General features: G+C 44.2%; 1 protein-coding gene across 3 annotated transcripts in view; it reads right to left on the reverse strand.

Annotated features, from left to right (window-relative positions):
- SNTG2 (syntrophin gamma 2) overlaps positions 1–18772 on the reverse strand; it is a 198625-nt gene that overhangs the window by 39965 nt on the left and 139888 nt on the right. For all 3 annotated transcript variants that reach the window (XM_060169633.1, XM_060169632.1, XM_060169631.1), the window contains 3 exons: positions 11706–11835; positions 10085–10123; positions 1714–1830 (listed from right to left, as the gene is read on the reverse strand). In XM_060169633.1, the coding sequence (XP_060025616.1) occupies positions 1714–1830; positions 10085–10123; positions 11706–11835 (286 nt within the window). The remainder of the gene's footprint in view (positions 1–1713; positions 1831–10084; positions 10124–11705; positions 11836–18772) is intronic.

Raw genomic sequence — 18772 nt, forward strand, 5'->3', positions numbered from 1 at the left:
GGTACTGATTCTCGACGCCCCTCCCTGATGCACCAGTCACGCCCCAGCCGCCTTCCACGTCACTCACTGCTGTAGCCAGAAGTGAGGCCATCGGGGTTGTCTGTGGTTATTCTCATGTTTACTTTGTTAGACAAAACCATAGAAAGTTACATTTAGCAACAAAGGCTATATAATAACATTATTGCATTTGAGAAGAACTCAATTATTATGCAAATCTGTAGATAACCCTCCAGCATCAGTAAATTCACAGCCTTGGTTTATGAAAAGCTCGAGTCCCTGGTGGAATACTGGCCTGGGTCCTGGGGAGAGAAAAGAAGTCCGTGGGAAGAATGGTGAGGTCTGGTGGCATCCGTGCTTTAGTTCCCAGTGTTGTGTCACTGGTAATCCTTCAGTTTCAGCAAACAGACCACAGTTCTGTACGGGGTCAGCCCTCAGAAACCTGGAGGGAGGCTACATAGGAATTCTCCTACCCTGTGCGCAAGGTCTCTGTCAATCTTTTCTTAAACCATTTATTGAGGTATGATTGACATTCAGAAAGCTATACAAATTTAATGTATACAACTTGATGAATCTGAAGATGAGAAAACACCCAAGAAAGTATCACCCCCGTGTTTGCCATAAACGCATCCATCCCTCCAAAGTCAGAGAGGACACGTGCTGTGAGGGTGTGAGCAAAGGGACCCTCGTGCACTGTTGGAGAGAACGTAAAATGGTGCAGCCACTGTGGAGATGGTACGGACATTCCTCAGAGAGATTAAACACAGAACTGCCGTGCGATCCAGCAATCCCACTTCTGCACATTCACCCAAAGGAAATGAAATGTGAGCCTCGAGACCCCTGCACCCGCATGTTCATCACAGCACCGTTCACAGCAGACAGGACACGACACAAGCACCGTGTCCACTGATGGATGGGCGGATAAAGAAGATGTGCTGTGTGCAGACAAGGGCACAGCATTCAGCCTTAGAAGGAAGGAAATCCCTTTATTTATCTGTAATGGCAGAAAAGTAACAGCACTGTAGTAAACGGCATCTAACTGTTTAGACGCCTGAAGCTATCAGGTTCTGCTGCTTTTTGCAGCTCTGATGTTTGGACTCACACAAGGTGAAATTGCTTTAATTGACAAACTTGGAGGCAGGGCACACACATTACATTTGGTCAGTTTTGGGAAAATGGCGCTGGTAGGAATTAGAAAATAAATTGTAAACTGTAGCATTCACCGTTAAATTTCTATCACGGGCCCTACTACATCAGGCTGTTTGTTTATTTTTATAAAACTTGGAAGATATGAGGGAAAAATAGCTTTTGAAGTTTCATTATTTGACCGTTAAATTAGAAATGTCTTAACGGAAGGGTTTTCTTCTGTTTTGTTTGTTTTCTGGATTCTTCAGCTATATACGTGATGCTCTAAGACATCTAAGCCTTTACATCCCCACGTCCCAGCCAGCTATTTTAAGCAGGAAAACACTCTAACGTCTTAACGGCTGTTCGATGGAAGGAAAACCATGGACTGGTGGATTTACGGATTTAGAGTAAGAAAAGCCAGCGGGTCCACACAGGAGCCCTTTCCATCTGCGTACGTAGGGGCGGAGGAGGACGGCCGGCTGGTCGTGCACCCTCTCTGGCCTCTTCCAAGCGCTAGATCAGATCCTTGCTTCTCTTACAAGAATGGCCTCGTCAGCATCCCTCCCAGAACCCCGGAGGCCTGCTTACCGGAGGAGAGGTGAAGACGTAGAAGGACGAGCCCTTCAGGGCCAGGAACTTGGATCTGAAGGTTTGAGAGGAGCTGGCCTCTCCCAGTCTCTCGCTGACCCACCCCACGTGGACGACCTGCGGAGCAAAACCTTCAGAGTTAACAACCAGGCCTTAGGAGAAGCACAGGGACACCGGGGCGGAGAGAGCAAGCAACACACCACGGGCCGCAGACAGGGACGGGGGAGCCCTCAGCCACGTCCAACCTCCGATCAAGTGGACGCCACGAAGATGTGTAATATCTGGGGTCAAACGTCCAGGCTTCTGCACTGGGCCGGGCTCGAAATTTGAGCTTCTCAGTTCTCTTAGTTTGGGCCAATGCTGGACGTCTCAGCTGCCTCACACTTGTGCCTCCCATATGTAGATTTTTACAACCACAGTATTTAATTACATCCTATCAGGGGTTAGTATTTGTAATCTGTCTATGAGGTTGCAAAAGCAACTATTGTATTTTCCATTTCTGTAGTAAATATATCGTTAATACACGTGGGAGAAATGATTGTTTCTTTACAGTTCAACTTCCTAACAACAGTGAAAATAACACAACAATATTAGATTCCCACAACTGGCACTGACTATCTAGTGACACAAAATGCAAACTATAACATATCAGAAAATGTTTAAAAAGTTAACAGAAATAGTAATACAATTTAAAAATTGAGTGCATGAATTTAAACCAGTACTAAGGTAAAATCCCTGTGTTGTCTCGGCTAAAACTGTAATGTGACACGTACTTTGCACATTTAAACAAACTTAGTAGTAAACTATGATAGACAGGCCGAGGGCTTTAGGGGATGAACATCCTCTGCGCTGTCTGAAGGGGCTGCCCTCCAGGTCTGGGGACCGCAGCCCTCGGGAAGCGCCCTCACTGCAGCCGCGTGAAGTGACTCGAGCCGCGGGGGCTCAAGGTAGGTCATTTCCTTTCCATTTTTACTTGCTAAATCACTGACAGTTTTCACTCACGCCTGGTGAAAGACTTCCCAGGTCAAGATGCCAGGTAAAATTTTACAAAAATCCTATTTCCACAGTGTTCCTGGTGACGGAAAAGAGAAAATTAAAGAGTATCATTCTACGGAGAGTGGCAGCCACAGCTAACCAGTCCAGGTGTTGAACAGAAGTTGTCTAGCGCATCAGTGCCCTAGATACAGAGCTTCGGAAGGTAACCCGAATATTCCGCTGGCTCATGGACTTGTCTGTTCCCTCTCGGTTTAGCTATTGTCTTGTGAGGCTTAGGGTCACATCAATGTGATACAGTTTTAATGTTATAACAGAGAGTTTTATTATTAGTATACAAGACAACCTTATCTCATGTGTCCTTGGACTCATTTAATGTTTCTGGGTCCGTTTTCTCGTCATAAAATGGGACTAGGATTCCCTCACATGGTAATTTCGAGAATTTAACGCTGTACCACAGAAAACTCCCTCCCAAAGTACTAGCAGGCAGGAGGCAAGTAACACACTGCTCGGATGGAATCAGAACTCTGCGGAAACAACACAAATAGGACTGAGTGCTTGAATATCTTGTGGATTTGAAACTGATTACACACATTACTTAAAAATGTCTGATTGACTTTTCTCCTTTTTGTCCAGTAGGATCACACAGATACACTTTTGTTCATTATAACAGTAGCATTAATACTGCTGTAAATCATAAGACGTGCTCAATTTCCATGATTAAAACAAGCTTCATTTTAATCGGGTTATCTGTTTTCTTGCTGCTGAGTCTTAAGAGTTCTCTGCATATTTGGGGGAAGAAACATTTCATTTTCTCTAGCTAGTTCAGCAGCTCCTTGATGTTCTACAATTAACACAAATTCAATGGGTGGTTCGAATTCCACACTCACCGCTGCATGAGCACAGTGATTTGTATATTTATAGAAGACAGGATCCATTTTAAGCACAGTTACTAAAAACAATGAATTGCAACTGGATTGAGTTTTACAGTGAAAAACAGGGATTTGTTCAGAGATCAGCCTCTGTTCCATGCAGACGGGACGTGTGGCATGAAGAGGCCGTCCTAGTTACCTTAAGTTGGTACAAGACCACCTTGCTGAGCATCACCCAGGGGCAGTGGGTGTTTGGTAACGTTTTACAAACCAGTCATCACTGTAGGTCTCAAACGGCATGGTTAGCAGCATGGGTATATTTTTTTCTTAGTGCGTTTATCAGCGCTCATGAGACATCCTGTGGTTCTGGACAATATTCACCCCGTTATCCTATTTCTGAGAGGGCTGCCTTCTCAGTAGTGGGGTGGGGACCACAGGTGACACTCAGTGAAAGCAGCTCTGGGGGCAGGAGCTCTGGACGTCAGGCTACACCAGGCCCGTCAAGGGCTCTGTGTTTCACGTCCTTATCTTCAGAAGTGGACGGAGGCCGCTGCACACGCCTGTTCTGAGGGCAGATGCAGCCGTTTGCACGGCGATACTCAGCATCACATGATGTCAGATCCTCTCGGCATCTCTAAGCAGGATCAGGGCTGTCTTTTCTGGGGCTCTCACACTCTTCCCTCTGGGTCTGCGTTAGACCACATGCTCTCTGAGGATGAGACCTGTGTCTTTACCTGTATCTACTCCACACCCGCAGGATCGGCAGGGAGGGCTCGTCCCCTAAAATTTCTTGAAAGAACCCATGTGTGGCTCTTCGTCTATCACTACCTGTGACTTTATGGGAAGTTAAATAATCACAGCAGGGAGGACCTGCGTATTGTATCCACCAGGTTGGCGGACTGGAAGCCTTTTGTTTTACTGATTACCCTCAAAGTGTGGAACCAGCATTTCTAGAAAGCACAGGAAATTGTTTAAATTCTAAATTATTGCACATTTTTAAGTCAGCCGCAAGCTCAACTATCTGCTTTGATACTATATTTAGTACCAGGAATCTTACCAAGATGCTTTCAAACTACTAAGCTACTGAGGGCTGGTGGGAACAGAAAGCGCCACCCGGATGAGGAACTAAGTAATGGGAAGAAAACAGCCCCCAGCGGGTCTCTAGCAGTGCGGCGTGAGGGTCCCTAAAACCTGTAAACACGTTCTTCTCTCCGCCAAGAACTCCGAAGAGACCAAGCTTCAGCTTTGGGTCTCAAAGGGGGCTGTAGGGAGGACAAACTCTGCTGGGTTTTCCTTTATTTTAAAATCATATATTCAAATGCTGACAAGTCTCCCACGGTCCTCTTTCTCTTCATGACATACTTAGTCACAGACTGCAGCGTAGATTCCACAAGGGATGAATGATGTACTGGAACCTGATACACAGGAGCTTAATTTAAGACAGGGCTGTAATAGGCACAGACAGGGAAGTGTAGATAGATGATAGAGAGTTAGATGATAGAGAGTTAGATAGATGAGAGATAGCTAATGATAAGATATATAGATGATAGATAGATAGATGATAGATAGATGATAGATACAGATAGATAGATAGATGATAGCTAATGATAAGATATATAGATGATAGATAGATAGATGATAGATATAGATAGATAGATAGATGATAGCTAATGATAAGATATATAGATGATAGACAGATAGATGATAGATAGATGATAGATATAGATAGATAGATGATAGCTAATGATAAGATATATAGATGATAGATGATAGATAGATATAGATAGATAGATGATAGCTAATGATAAGATATATAGATGATAGATAGATAGATGATAGATAGATGATAGATATAGATAGATAGATAGATAGATGATAGGCTGTAATAGGCACAGACAGGGAAATGTAGATAGATGACAGATAGAGAGTTAGATAGATGAGAGATAGCTAATGATAAGATACATAGATGATAGATAGATAGATGATAGATAGATGATAGATAGATATAGATAGATAGATAGATAGATGATAGGTAGCTAGCTAGCTAGCTAGATGACAGATTACAGATAGTTACATGATAGATGATATATAGATATAGATAGATAGATAGATAGATGATAGGTAGCTAGCTAGCTAGCTAGATGACAGATTACAGATAGTTACATGATAGATAGATGATAGATAGATGTAGATAGATGATAGATAGCTAATGATAAGATATATAGATGACAGATATATAGATGATAGATAGATATAGATAGATATAGATAGATAGATGATAGATAGCTAATGATAAGATATATAGATGATAGATATATAGATGATAGATAGATATAGATAGATAGATGATAGGTAGCTAGCTAGCTAGCTAGATGACAGATAGGTAGGTAGATAGATAGATGATAGATAGGTAGAGAGGTAGATAGATATGATGGACGGATGGGTAGATTAGAGTCACATTATAGACTGGTCGAGGGTGAGTAGAAAGCTGGAAGGGTAACTTCTAGGCTGACATGGAGAAGCTGGGATTCTTCTTCTAGCACAGCAGCAGCCAGCGTTCCTCTGTGCGGACAATTTGTCAAGGGAGAGATTTTCCATCTGATTCTCACTCAGCTGAGCGTTGCCTGTTTCTCTGGAGACACAGACACCGGTTGTGGAGCCCCCCCGCCCCTCGGTCCTGCCGTCTTCCTCCTCCAGGGCTGGGGCAGTGTCTTATTCTGCTGCTTCTCCTTCCCACATCTGGTTAATACAGTGCTGGGCACAGCATCCAACAGGAGTTACCTACCGAACTAGGAACTCCTTTTCTGGCCAAGATGGAAACATACAGATTGTTAATGACCTGAAACATCTATAAAGCGGATGTGAAGTTAATGAAATTCCGTATGTAATTTAAGTCTGCCTATATTAATTAGCAAAGAAATAAGTTATCGCTTATCTATCATGGAAACATTGGCTGCTTTAGGAAGCTTTTTTAGGTGTATGCAGTTCATAAATAATTTTAAGGGAAGCTAATTTTAAATTTCACATTATGAATTTTCTATGGCTTATTACATAACCCAAGAAATGTACATTATAATTTTATGAACACCTACTTGTCCATCAGATAATAATTGTACAACTGCTCTGTTCCTTTTCACAGAAAAAGCTAGAATAACTTGAATTATTTAAGCCTCTTTTGGATTTGGTGATTAAGGTGCCCATATTTCCTTTAATTCAGGTTTTCGGGAAGAAATTTATTTTGGAAAATAGATTCTTGCTGTTTTCGCAGGGTGAACACATGTCCTGGTTTTCCTGGGATGATTCTAAAGTTACTCCTGTTGTCTTAGTGTTACTTTTAGGTCAGTCTCCATCCCAGAAAGAAGTGTCCCAGTTTGGATGACAAATTACACAGTCATTTTACTTATCAGATATAAGAGTCTAAAAATCTATACTTATGCCTTTTTTATTATCCTTCTAATTCTGTTTTCTTTGGTTTTTGTCAATTTCAGTGGTTGTCAATATCTTTATTTTTTTTCTTATTTATCCAATATTATTTTTTGCTACATACCAAAATCAATAATTAATTGTTCAAAATGAGAAAAAAATCCTTCCTGTTTTTAAATAGGGCCCAACACCATAAATCTAAACTCCTATAATGCATACAAAATGTTTAGTTTTTGGAGAAAATGTGAAAGCATCCTCTACTGAAATCTCGGCAAATTGGGGCAGGGGTTAGTTCTTTTACAACCTCACATAGTGAGGCCTGTCTCTGATGTTTCTTTCCAGATAAACAAATTCAAGCCTTTAAGTAAATTCAAAGTTATATAGAAATTTTAAAGTTAAAAAAAGACTTTAGATTACCCTTTGCAACTTTCTTCTCTTATAGATTAAGAAACTAGGGCTCAGGTGTTAATGTGTTCCAACCGCACCACCAGAGAAGGGATTAGGTGGGATTAGAATCCAGGTTTGATTCACCTAAGGCCACCAAGACTGATATCACACAAACGTGGCTTCATATATGACGAACTTTCACTAAGATAAAACCAAAGCCAAATCACTCCACTGCCTTTGAACCATGATTCATTCCATGTCCTTTGTGTTAGGAGTTTTGCTCCTCAGATAGTTTTAACTTCCCCTGAACCTTACTTCTTGACTCTCTCTTGTGAGTCAGTGGGAAAGAGGAGTTAAATTTCTAAACAAAACAAAACACGCTTCGGTTTCCAGACTGGTGCCCTTCCCAGACGGCCTGGCAGTCAGGTACAGCCGCAGAAACGCAGAGTGCGCTCCAAATGCGTCAAGTTCAGGTCCTGTGAGAGCTGCTCAGGTCTCAGGGCAATGGGCATTCACGTGTGCCCGCACGTAACTGTTCCCAAACCACTGACCATGCATGACGTGTTTGGGAAGTCGGGGACGGGACGACTCCCCTCTGTGACAGGACATGGAGAAACTGAAGGAAGGGCTCCACCTGCAGGGCACTCTCTCCTGTGCTCCTGAAACGGGAGCAGGGCCCGTGGGGCTCCGGGGGCCTGGAAGCCTTTCTGTGCTCCCCGTTTCCTGTTTGTAGGAAATAGGCAGCATTCAGCCTCCAAGGCCCTCCCTGTGCTCCAAAGGGCAGGTTCAAACAGTTGCTAATCAGGGAAGGGAGGGGATGCAGAGACAAGGGAGGAGCTCAGGAAACAATAGCGCAGCCTTGGGGCAGGGCCCTGGTTCCCCTCAAGGGATACACATAACAATGTCTTTGAGTTCTTCTGCAGAACTAAAACCCCCAACAAATGGAAGATGTTAGTACTCTTCATTCCACAGAGAAGGTCACGGTTCCGGAACCTTGAGAACCACAGGAGCCCATCCCAGACCGCCTGACGCCGAATGATCTCTGGGTTGAAGGAATGCAAGCCCTGCAGGTACCCTGATACTTTCCAGCAGCCCTGCCTCCTGACCATAAGACTCCGCACTACCGCCTCCAGGTCAGGACACACTGTTTTGAGGGCATTAGCCCGCTGTGGCCCGCTTTGCCAGGCAAAGCAATAAAGCTCTTCTTTCCTACTTTACCCAAACTCTGTCTCTGAGATTCAATTCGGTGCCCGTGTACATAGGCCGACTTTTGGTAGCAGTCTTGGAAGAGCCTCTGATTCACGACAAAAAGGACCCCCCGGGACACTTTGCTAGTTTTGCTTGTGCCAACAGAAATCCAATTTCAAATGGCAAATTATTCTCAGAGACAAAAACACCAATTTGGTCTATTGTCCCACCAGCTTTGGTAAATAAATCCAGAGAAGACAGGCTTTAAGTGTGAACTACGGGGAGGTGTGTCCTCAGGGGAAAAGTCCAAGAGAAACTTCTGTCTCAGAAACACTAAGCCCAGCAGAAAAGCTGTATTTTAGGCGTAAGAATATGAAATGAGTCCTACAGTAATCTGAAGACACTTATGGGACCATTACTCATTAAATAGCTACCCACCCTCATTTAGCTATGTAAACAAAAATAGCTGTTCATAAATTTAGGAAAACATTACAACAAATAAAAGTTAGAAGAACCTTTCTTAGTGTTTCTTATCTAATTTAGAAATGTTGACTAGAGGGGTTTAACTTAAAACATGGTCCCAATTTCCTATCTTTTTCAGGAAACATTTGATTGGCAGGTACTTACTCTCCTGAATGCCTTCCATTTTAACGTAAACGTTATCACTCAGCTCTGTGTAAAGGGCGTCTCTGAGTGCTATTTAAAGCAAACTGAACACATTCCTTTAGTCTGCTTAACTCGAGCCTACAAGGTCTACTGCCTCAGACCTATACGAAAGACACAACCAGAAAGCTAAGAAGCTATACATCTTAAAAAGTTCACACTTACAGCTTGAACTATGACTTTATCAAAAAGGAAACAGAAAAATAATGTAGTGACTTCCAAGTGTATTTACCTGATACACAGCTAAGCACTTACAGACCTAGTACATGAGCAGTCCTTGAATTAGAAAACCAGGCGTATTACAGGTTGGCCTCTGCTCTCGGAACGAACGAGCCGAGGCTCCTGAAGGCGCAAGGCTACCACCCCCAGAACACGCGGCCTCCAGGTGGACAAGGGCCAGTGCGGGCACAGGGGTGGGGTGCTTCCTTCCCACCCGCGACAGTAGCTCCCAGTCAAAGCCTCCCAGAGTGAAACCTCCTGAACGAGGACGTGAGCTAAGAAAATCACAGGATGCTGAAGACTCCCGATTACACGGGTGAGTCTCAGCTGTCAAACCTCTAAGCTTCAACAGTCACATCTAGGTTGTCATTTCACCACGATTCCTTAGCAAATGTACGTGCCGGTAGATCACTGAGAACACGGCACACTCAGGTCAGAACGATTCCTCCTGCGCTATTTCCAGGACAAACGAGTAGCTTCCTGGAGTTAACACTGAGGGTGAGGATGGACTTCAGTCCGATGTGTGCTAATGCTTTCCTGTCAAAACTTCCAAACCAAATCTCAAAAACAGAAAGAGGCTGCCTTCGGGGACATCATATAATCAACACAAAACCCACAAATCCTACCTGGTCACAAGGAGAGTGGCATTGATTTGCCATCTTCATCTGTAGAGAGAGGGAAGCGAGGAGTCAGTATGACCATGTATTGATGTCATAATTTTTCAACCTAACTGGCAACTGGATTTAATTAGCTGCATGAAGTGTCCCTGCATGAAACGTTTCCTTTATGAGGTATTTCTTACCTGAAAACCAAACCAGAGCATGTACAGATGTCTGGCAACGACTCTCATAACAGAAGACCCAAGACTAGCGTATCGACGCTACTGTTTCGAGCATCAGCTCTTTACTAAGTGAAGCCCTGGGGCAGCGGATGCTTAAATGTCCACGTCTGAAATAATTGGGGAAAATGATTTCTGTACTACATGGTCTTAGGTAATTACAGTTTTCACAGTTCACATTTGATTCTCCCAGCAATCCTGCAAAATTTAACCAGTGAGGACATGAAGGTCCAGAGTAATAACAAGGTCAAGCTACCCAGTTGGAAAGTGGCTTTGAATCCACAGTTCCAGCTCGAAAGTGTCTGCGTCTCCTTTCCTCTGCTCTGCCCAGTAGCTGCAATGTGTGAGATTCATCTAGAACCATGCATTTCTGCCAATAACAAGCTACCACCACCTGGGTTTTTCTTTTCCTTTTATCCGTCCAGATACCTTTGGAATTCAAAATGTCAAGTTGGAAAACTGAGGTCTTAGAGAGGGTCTAGTACCTCCTATGTAGCTGAGAGCCTCTGAGGTCTTTGGAATAGAAATCTCACATTGCTGCTTCCCTGGTATTTCGAAGTGCTCAGGCGAGCTCTGGTTAGTAGTCTCCAGGAGTGAGGCAGGTGTGAGACTACGCCGTGTGCATCCAGACCCCCGGGGTCCTCCTGCCACCAGCTGCCCTGGGCCACAGCAGGCCCTGGGGTGCAAATGTGGACAACGGGGCAAGTCACCTGCAGGGGCTGAGAACAAGGAAACGGGTCCACGGCCTCCTCGGGCCAAGGGCTGGTCCTTGCAGGAGCCTCCCGCAGCTGTGGCCATCAACTTACTGCCGGGATACAGCGGTTGCTTTAGGGAACTGAGTACTTTGTTCATGTTTTACTCTCACCCCATCTAGTTTTATTGTTTCATTTTGAAGTTTCATATTGACCTTGATCATCAAACAGATCACTCAAAGAGACAGAGCGTTTTTCTTTCCTGGATGCCTGCGGTGATCCATTGAGAAGGGATGTTTGTGGTGGAGGTCTCTTTATAAGTTTCCTTAATGTTCTGAAGAATTACGTATTTAACCCAATTGGGTTCCCCAAATAAAAACGTCACGTTACATCAATGCATTTGGATAGCGTATATATAAAATTACATGCACACAAATACTTCTGTGTAGGTGCGTGGAAAGGAAGAGGGAGAGACAGAACCAGCGGGGAGGTGTCCAGAGGTTTGATTCAGTCTACACTCTTATACCAGGAAGCTTTTAGATGACTTAATCTTTAACTTTTTTAGTCAAAGGTTTGTTATGTTGAAAAAAAAGTGCATGTTCTTCTGTTTAATGTTATTACCAACTGTTTCAGGATTCATCATAAGTACCAAAACATCATAATTCTTTTCGTGGATTAAAGAGCAAAAACAGGGACATGGAAAGTCTCCGTGCTCACTTTTTGCAGCGTCAGGTCGCTGATGTTGGCAGACACGGCCCTCAGCCAGGCGGTGCTCTCCTGCGCGGTGTAAAACCAAAGGCTTCCCGAGCTCGCCCCATCCAGGGCCTGCACCTCAAATGCACTGGACCTGCAGGAGGAGGACAGGAGATGCTGGAAGGAGGCCCCTGGGATCCGATGCCCCAGGACTGGGAGAAGGCGGCGCCCACTCAGCCCTGCTCAGCACCGACCTGCAGTCACCGCGGGAAACACAGCTCACAGCCGTGGGCACAGCCTAACCCATCTCCGTATCTTAGGTAGGTTTACTGAAATTAAGTTCAAAACGCTGAAATCCCTATTTCTAATTTAATAAACACATGAAAGGCAGCTCCTGTAGGAAATACACTTGCTCTTAGAGCAGTGCTGGAGTTACTGTTTTGTGGGGTCCTTAGCAGTGATTCTTTCGGAGACCACTTATCATGGTCTGAAGGCTCTTGAGCCCGTGACGATGGAGCAGGTCAAACACCACCATTCCTCAGCGTCGATGGTGTTTTAGGACCACACGTATACGTCTGATTTACAACAGAGCTTTTGAAGAAGTTGGTTCTCCTTTATTTTTAACCATGAGAATCAACCTGCCACAAACCCACCCATGGCAAATCATTCGTAACGGCGACATCACTGTCTCTAATTCAGTAGTTCTCCCCTATCATGCAAGCCGTTTTTTCCAGAGATAATTTCCATATAACTATTGCTATAGACTGATGTGTGTATTCCCCAAAACCTACATGTTAAAGCCCTAGTCCCCAGTGTGGGTATATCTGGAGGTGGGACCTCTAAGGAGAGAAGCTTAGGTGAGGTCAGAAGGGCGGGCCTGATCCAACAGGACTGGGGGCCCTAGAAGAAGAGGGCCCAGAACTCCGTTCCATATGAGGACACAGTGAGAAGACAGCCGTCAGCGAGCCAGGACAGTGCTCACCAGACACAACCCTCTGGAACTTTGATCTTGGACTTCCAGCCTCCAGAACTGTGAGAAAATAAATTGCTGTTGTTCGAGCACCATCCCCCCCGCCCAACCCCCGCCGTCTGGTGTTTTGCTAAGGCAGCCTGAACTGACGGACACAACCCTTACAACAAAAGAATGTCACTTACACGTCTGTTCGTTTTCTCTTAAGAAAAATGCACACTAACCCATGCAGCTTATATCCCCACGGCCTTAAGAAGACAACTGAAAGGCTAAAAATGACAAAACAAACTTTTTTTAAACAAGGTTGGCGCTAAATTATGTTTTAATAGTCTTTCAGATGTGGGTTCAATCATGGTTTCATACGGGAAAGGATACAAGGGCGGGAGAAGGAAGTAGAGACATTATAAACCAGCCCTGCACGTTCCTGGGCCAAACCTACCAACCGGAGTTTCTCTGATTAAACAATCCGTCTGTCTTTTTTATAAGTAGATATCCCTGACTACGTACCATTCCCACCCTAATCAGCACTGCTTGAATCAGAAATAAGGTTCATTTACAGACAAGTGTGTTACTGTCCCTGCATCCCGCGCCCCGGCTCAGAAATTTTACCTGGTGAGGGGGTGAGGGACAGGCAACAAAACCTACAGCTCCTGGTCAATTTCCACAGGAAGTGACTTCATTTGCAGTAGAATGTGGAGAAGTTCAAGGTCACGGGCACTTCAAAAACAGTGGAAGTTTCGGTGAAAGGCAATTAGAAAGAGTTTCATAAATTAAACGAATACAGGCTGAACTGCTGGCCGGCTAATTTTCAGGAGAAAACCTGAGAATAAAACAGCTGGAAGGAGCTCTCCTGTGGTCAGAACAAATCTCAGACACCGACCCCAGGAACTAGTTCTTCAAAGGAACCCAGATTTGACTGGACTATTCTGCTGATCCATTTACACCACAAAGCTTTGCTGAAAATGATAGACCAATCCGCTGGAAATGAGTGAAGTTGAACAGCCGGGTGTGGTCACAGGAAGAAACCAACCTCAGGCTTAACAGGACGGCGGGGAGAGCGGTGCCCAGACTTCACTAAAATGATCCAGCCGGTCACTAAACACTAAACAACAAACCGCAGGTGGGGGTGTGGGGTGAGGACCTGCACCCGGAGCTGCTGGAGACAGGACAGTGCGCCGCGCCGCCTGGGGAAAAGCAGGCACGGACGGTGTCTGCGAGGTGACCAGACGTCACGTCAGGCAGAAAGACTTCAAAACAGTCATTGTAAACACGTCCAAGAAACTAGAGGAGAGCTTGCTTAAAGAAGTAAAGGTACAATGACAACGTCACTTCAAATACAGAATGTTAGTAACGAGACAGTAGCTACAAAAGCAAGCAAATGAGTGTATTAGGGTGAACAAGTATAATAACGGAAAAAAATTTTACTAGAGAGGCTTGACAGGAGGTTTCAACTGACAAAGAATTAGCAAACTTGAAGACAGATCAGTAGAGTTTATGCAATCCAAGTAAGAGACAGAAGAAGGAGTGAAGAGAAACTGTCAGAACCTCTGACACTCAAACTAGAAAATGAAGAAAAGGTCTCCTGTTACTGCACGGAGGTTCCCCAAATGTTGCCGTATCTATTTGGTTTATAGTGTTGTTCAAGTCTTCTGTTTTCTTCCTGATGTTCTGCCTGGTTTTTCCATACACTATTAAAACTGGTGTATTGAAGCCTCTGACTATTACTGTTGAATTGTTTGTTTTGCCTTTCAATACTGTTAGTTATAGTTTCATGTATTTTGGTGTTCTGTTTTTAGGTGCATATATATTTATAATTGTTATATCTTCCTGATGGATTAAACATTCATCTTTTTAAAATGTCCCTCTTTATTGCTAATAACATTTTCAGTTTTAAATTCTATTTTCTATGATATTAGTAAAGCTACTGCATCTTGTGTTTGCTGTTTGTATATTTTTTCCCATCTTTTATTTTCAATCTATTCGTTTCTCTGAATCTAAAGTGTGTCTCTTGAAGACAGAATACAGTTGGATCTTGTTTTTTCTATTCAGTCTGAAAATCTTCACCTTCTAACTGGATTATTCAATCGTGCAAATGTAATTTTATTATTGGTATAGTTAGACTTATGTCTGCCAATTTACTTTTCATTTTCTACGTGTCTCAAATCTGTTTTGTTCCTCTTTCCCTGCTTTCTTTTATAGTATGTGAATATCTTCTAATTAAGCATTTACATTTCTTTAATGATTTTAAATATATATGTGTATATACATACAAAGAAAGATCAAAACATAAAGCAAGCAGAAGGAAGAAAATAATGAAGATTAGAGCTGGAATTAATGAAGCAGAGAGAGAAAAACAACAGAGAAAATCAATGTAACCAAAATCTGGTTCTTTAAAAAGAACAGCAAAATGGACAAACTTTTAGCTATACTGACCAAGAAAAAAGAAAGAAGAATCAAAATACTAGAATAAGAGGTGAAAGTGGAGATATTACCGTCAATATTACAGAAGCAAAAAGGATTATAAAGGAATCCTTGAACAATTGTATACCAATAAATGAGATAAATTAGATGAAATCCTAGAAAATACAAACTACCAAAGTTGATTCAGGGAGAAATCTGAATAGACAATATTACAAGTTTAGAAATTGAATTTGTAACCAAAAAACTAACCACATAGAAAAGCTGAGGCCCAGATGGCTTTACCACTGAGTTCTACTAAACATTCAGAGAAGAATTAATAACGATTAGTCACAAACTCTCCCCAAAATAGAATAGAACATTTCCCCAATTAGTTTATGAGGCCAGTACAACCTTAATACCCAAACCACAAGTCATCACAAGAAATCCACAGACCAATATCTGTTTTGAATATGGATGCAAATATCCCCCGTGAAATACTAGGAAACTCAATCCAGGAACATCTATTAAGAATTATATACCACCATCAATGGGAGTTACCCCAGAAAGTCAGTCAGTTTGACATCTGGAAATGTTATACATCATAGCAACAGAATTAAAAAAAAAATCAAAAAACCATCTCAACAGATGCAGAAAAAGCACTTGACCAAATCCAAAATGCTTTCATGCTAGAAAACACTCAACAAACTACGACTAAAGGGGAGTGTTCTCAGTCTGATAAAGAGCTTCTACGAAAGCCCGTGTAGGGGGTGTAGACAGTCGGCTCTCTGAGGAACATGGATGAGATTTGAATCCATCATGTTCGTGCTTCAGCTGTGTGAGACAAGCTAGACGCCTAACCTTTAAAAGATCCTTGTCTACACAACGGGTCTTGAAATGCCAATTATACCACAAATGGAAATATTGGGAGAAACAAGTGGGGTAACGTAAATATGGTCATACCAAACCCACAGATGCTATACAAGCATTGCTACCAGTGAGGTTATCTGTCAAGCAAAGCAATACAAATTAAACATTATATGAGCAGAAACGGTGAAAATGTTGGCGTGAATGCTGATGATAGATGCCAACGTACCAACATAGTATGAAAACAAATTCGCACTTTGGCTTATTGTACAAAAGTCATATTAATTAGAGGCAATGACACAAACTCTGTGCATGTATGCCCGAACGATGGATGGACATTCATGTCTCCTGATTGACTCTGAGGTTTTATTTTCTCAGCTTTTCACTTGTGCGGTGTTCAGGCTCCCCTACAACGTCCCTCCCCCGTCCACAGGCGGATCCTGTCTCATGGTTCTACGGTCATGGCATTTGCTCAGGATTCTCAGGACTTTAATCCCATGGTCAAGGTCACAGTCAGAACTAGAAATCCCAGAGTACTCGGGACTCAGCGTGCTCTGCGAGGTCACATGTCAGCTTTGAAAAATCAGCAGTAAAACCTACACCCAGAGAAGGTAGAGTATTTGGCGCGTGTGTTTCCCGGGTAGAAACGAAGCCAAGCCCCAGACACCACTGTCAAGGGCCAGGGAAGGAATGACCCTGCCCGTGCCTTAGGAAAGCCTACCTGCTTCCAGGATTCCTTCGAGACCTGAGAGGATTTTTGATTTTCGAAGAGAAAACTGGTGAGACGGTTTCATACCGTGGGAAATGAGTCGATTCACAGTTTCTGGCTAAGCAAAAGAAATCTATTCCAATAAGGCTCAAAGTACGTGTATCGTAACCTATTAGAAGATTGAGGAACTGAAAGTTCAATGTTGAGTCTGCACTGCCTTTGGAGGAGGAGGGGTCTGCATCTTCTCTTCCTACCCCTTCACCCCCCCCACTTCTCCTCAGATGACAGCTCCCCCCAGCATCCTGCTGCTCCCCTCCCGCCCCCGCAGACGCCAGCCCCCCAGCCCTGCCCAGACCCTCCCACAGTCCCTCCTGAGACACTCTGCATCAGTACCTTTACCAGGCCAGCTGCTGGAGGCTGCTGGTGACCTCACAGCTCATCTCAGTTATGTTACAGGCCTAACACTGGACATCTGTCTGCATCCCACGTCTGCCTCCTATGGCAACAGACGATCTTCCCACACCGACCTCAGCTGTGCCGTGGAATCCCAGCATGACCCAAATCGGGCTCTAAGTGATGAGCGTTCTTAACTGCCCCTCAGAGCTTCAACATTGGAGAAAAAGAACTCAAAGTTTATAAATCATCTTTTTAACACGTTGTGTGTTTTTTAAGGAACGAAGACACTCGAGCTTCCAAAATGACCCACGGAACCTCTTACCCACGAGTCATGGCTCACGGCCATCCAGGCCCCCAGGTTCCGGCCAATCCTGACCCTTTACACCTGGACAGCATCCAGGGAGGACTGACTGCACACAGCATCTCTGCTCTGGTGAACCTGAAGGCCCCCTGCTCTGGAAGCTGAAGGGTCGGTGTCTGTTTATTTTACTCACATCGAGAGTTACGAACATTCACTAGACAAAATGAGAGAAAAACATGTATATTCCTCAGAATTTGAAAAAAATCTCCCAACTGCCATTCACATGTCACATTTCAAGGCTGCCTCTGTGGCATGCGTGTTATCTTTTCATGGAAGCCAGAGAACTATTTTCTTTCTGCTTCCCCACCATGCAGCGGCATCTCTAAGGGCTCCACGTTAAACAGTAACAAAGACCCAACTTCAATGCAGGCACCCTTCTCCCTGTGTCAGTTTGTTTATTAAAAAGTCACTATTCCTGGAAGATTCCAGGCACAACAAAAGTCCAGCAAGTCCAGGAAAGAAAGATAACTTCTCCTGCGTGCTGCCCCGAAGGCCAACTTGCCTTCCTCTGTCACCCCGATCACCATCCTGAGACCAGGTCCGAGTCCTCCGAGCCCCTCGCCCATCATGGAGCAGGGGCTTGAGAGGTGTGAGGGCGGAGGGTCCCCTGTGGGCGGCGCCCGAGCCAGATGGCGGAGCCCCTCCCAGGGGTCCCACTGAAAGAAAGCGGAGGCAAAACCACCTCACCTAGGTCTCCCTGCTGGTCTGAGCTTACGCCTGTTTCCTGCCTGCATTTCCTGCCGGACGGGAAGCTTCCAGAGAGCATGGACTCCTGGGTTTGCTCATTGCACACCCTCAGCCTGCAACATCTACGGCAGCGCTGCACGGAGCAGGCATGCTAGAACACCTGTCGCATCAGTAAGTGCTGGAGAACACGCAGCACGGTGGAAAAGGCTCCCACCTCCCATGCCCACTGCCCGCTGATAGAGAAACCACTGTCCTCCCAACCCGGCCAGGGGCGCGGCCTCCTCATGTGAGAGCAGGCAGCTGAAGGACCGCTCGCTGGGCCGTGGGGACAGGTCGGCGAGGTAGGTGGAGTGACAGCGCGGCAGCCGGCATGCGCGCACATAAATATAAGAATATTATACATGTATTCAATGCACGGGGACAGGCAGCACAGAGAACCCAGGCTCTGTACTTGTCAGAGATGTTTGCAGAACCTGTGCAATCATCTTCCTTATACTCTTAAATTCTTCATGTTTGAACAATTAATCATGCATTTGAAAATTCCCCTTTACATAATGATTGAAACCGCTTTGAACAAATTCAAAATACTGTAAGTCAAGAACAGAGAAATATCTTTACTGTCTATAAAAATAAAACACATTCTAACAGATTCGGAGGCGGCTAAGGTCACTGGCACTGCTAAGTCTTGACGTTTTCTTTTTACA

Source organism: Lagenorhynchus albirostris, chromosome 13 (genome assembly GCF_949774975.1).
Source record: "Lagenorhynchus albirostris chromosome 13, mLagAlb1.1, whole genome shotgun sequence".
NCBI lineage: Eukaryota > Metazoa > Chordata > Mammalia > Artiodactyla > Delphinidae > Lagenorhynchus > Lagenorhynchus albirostris.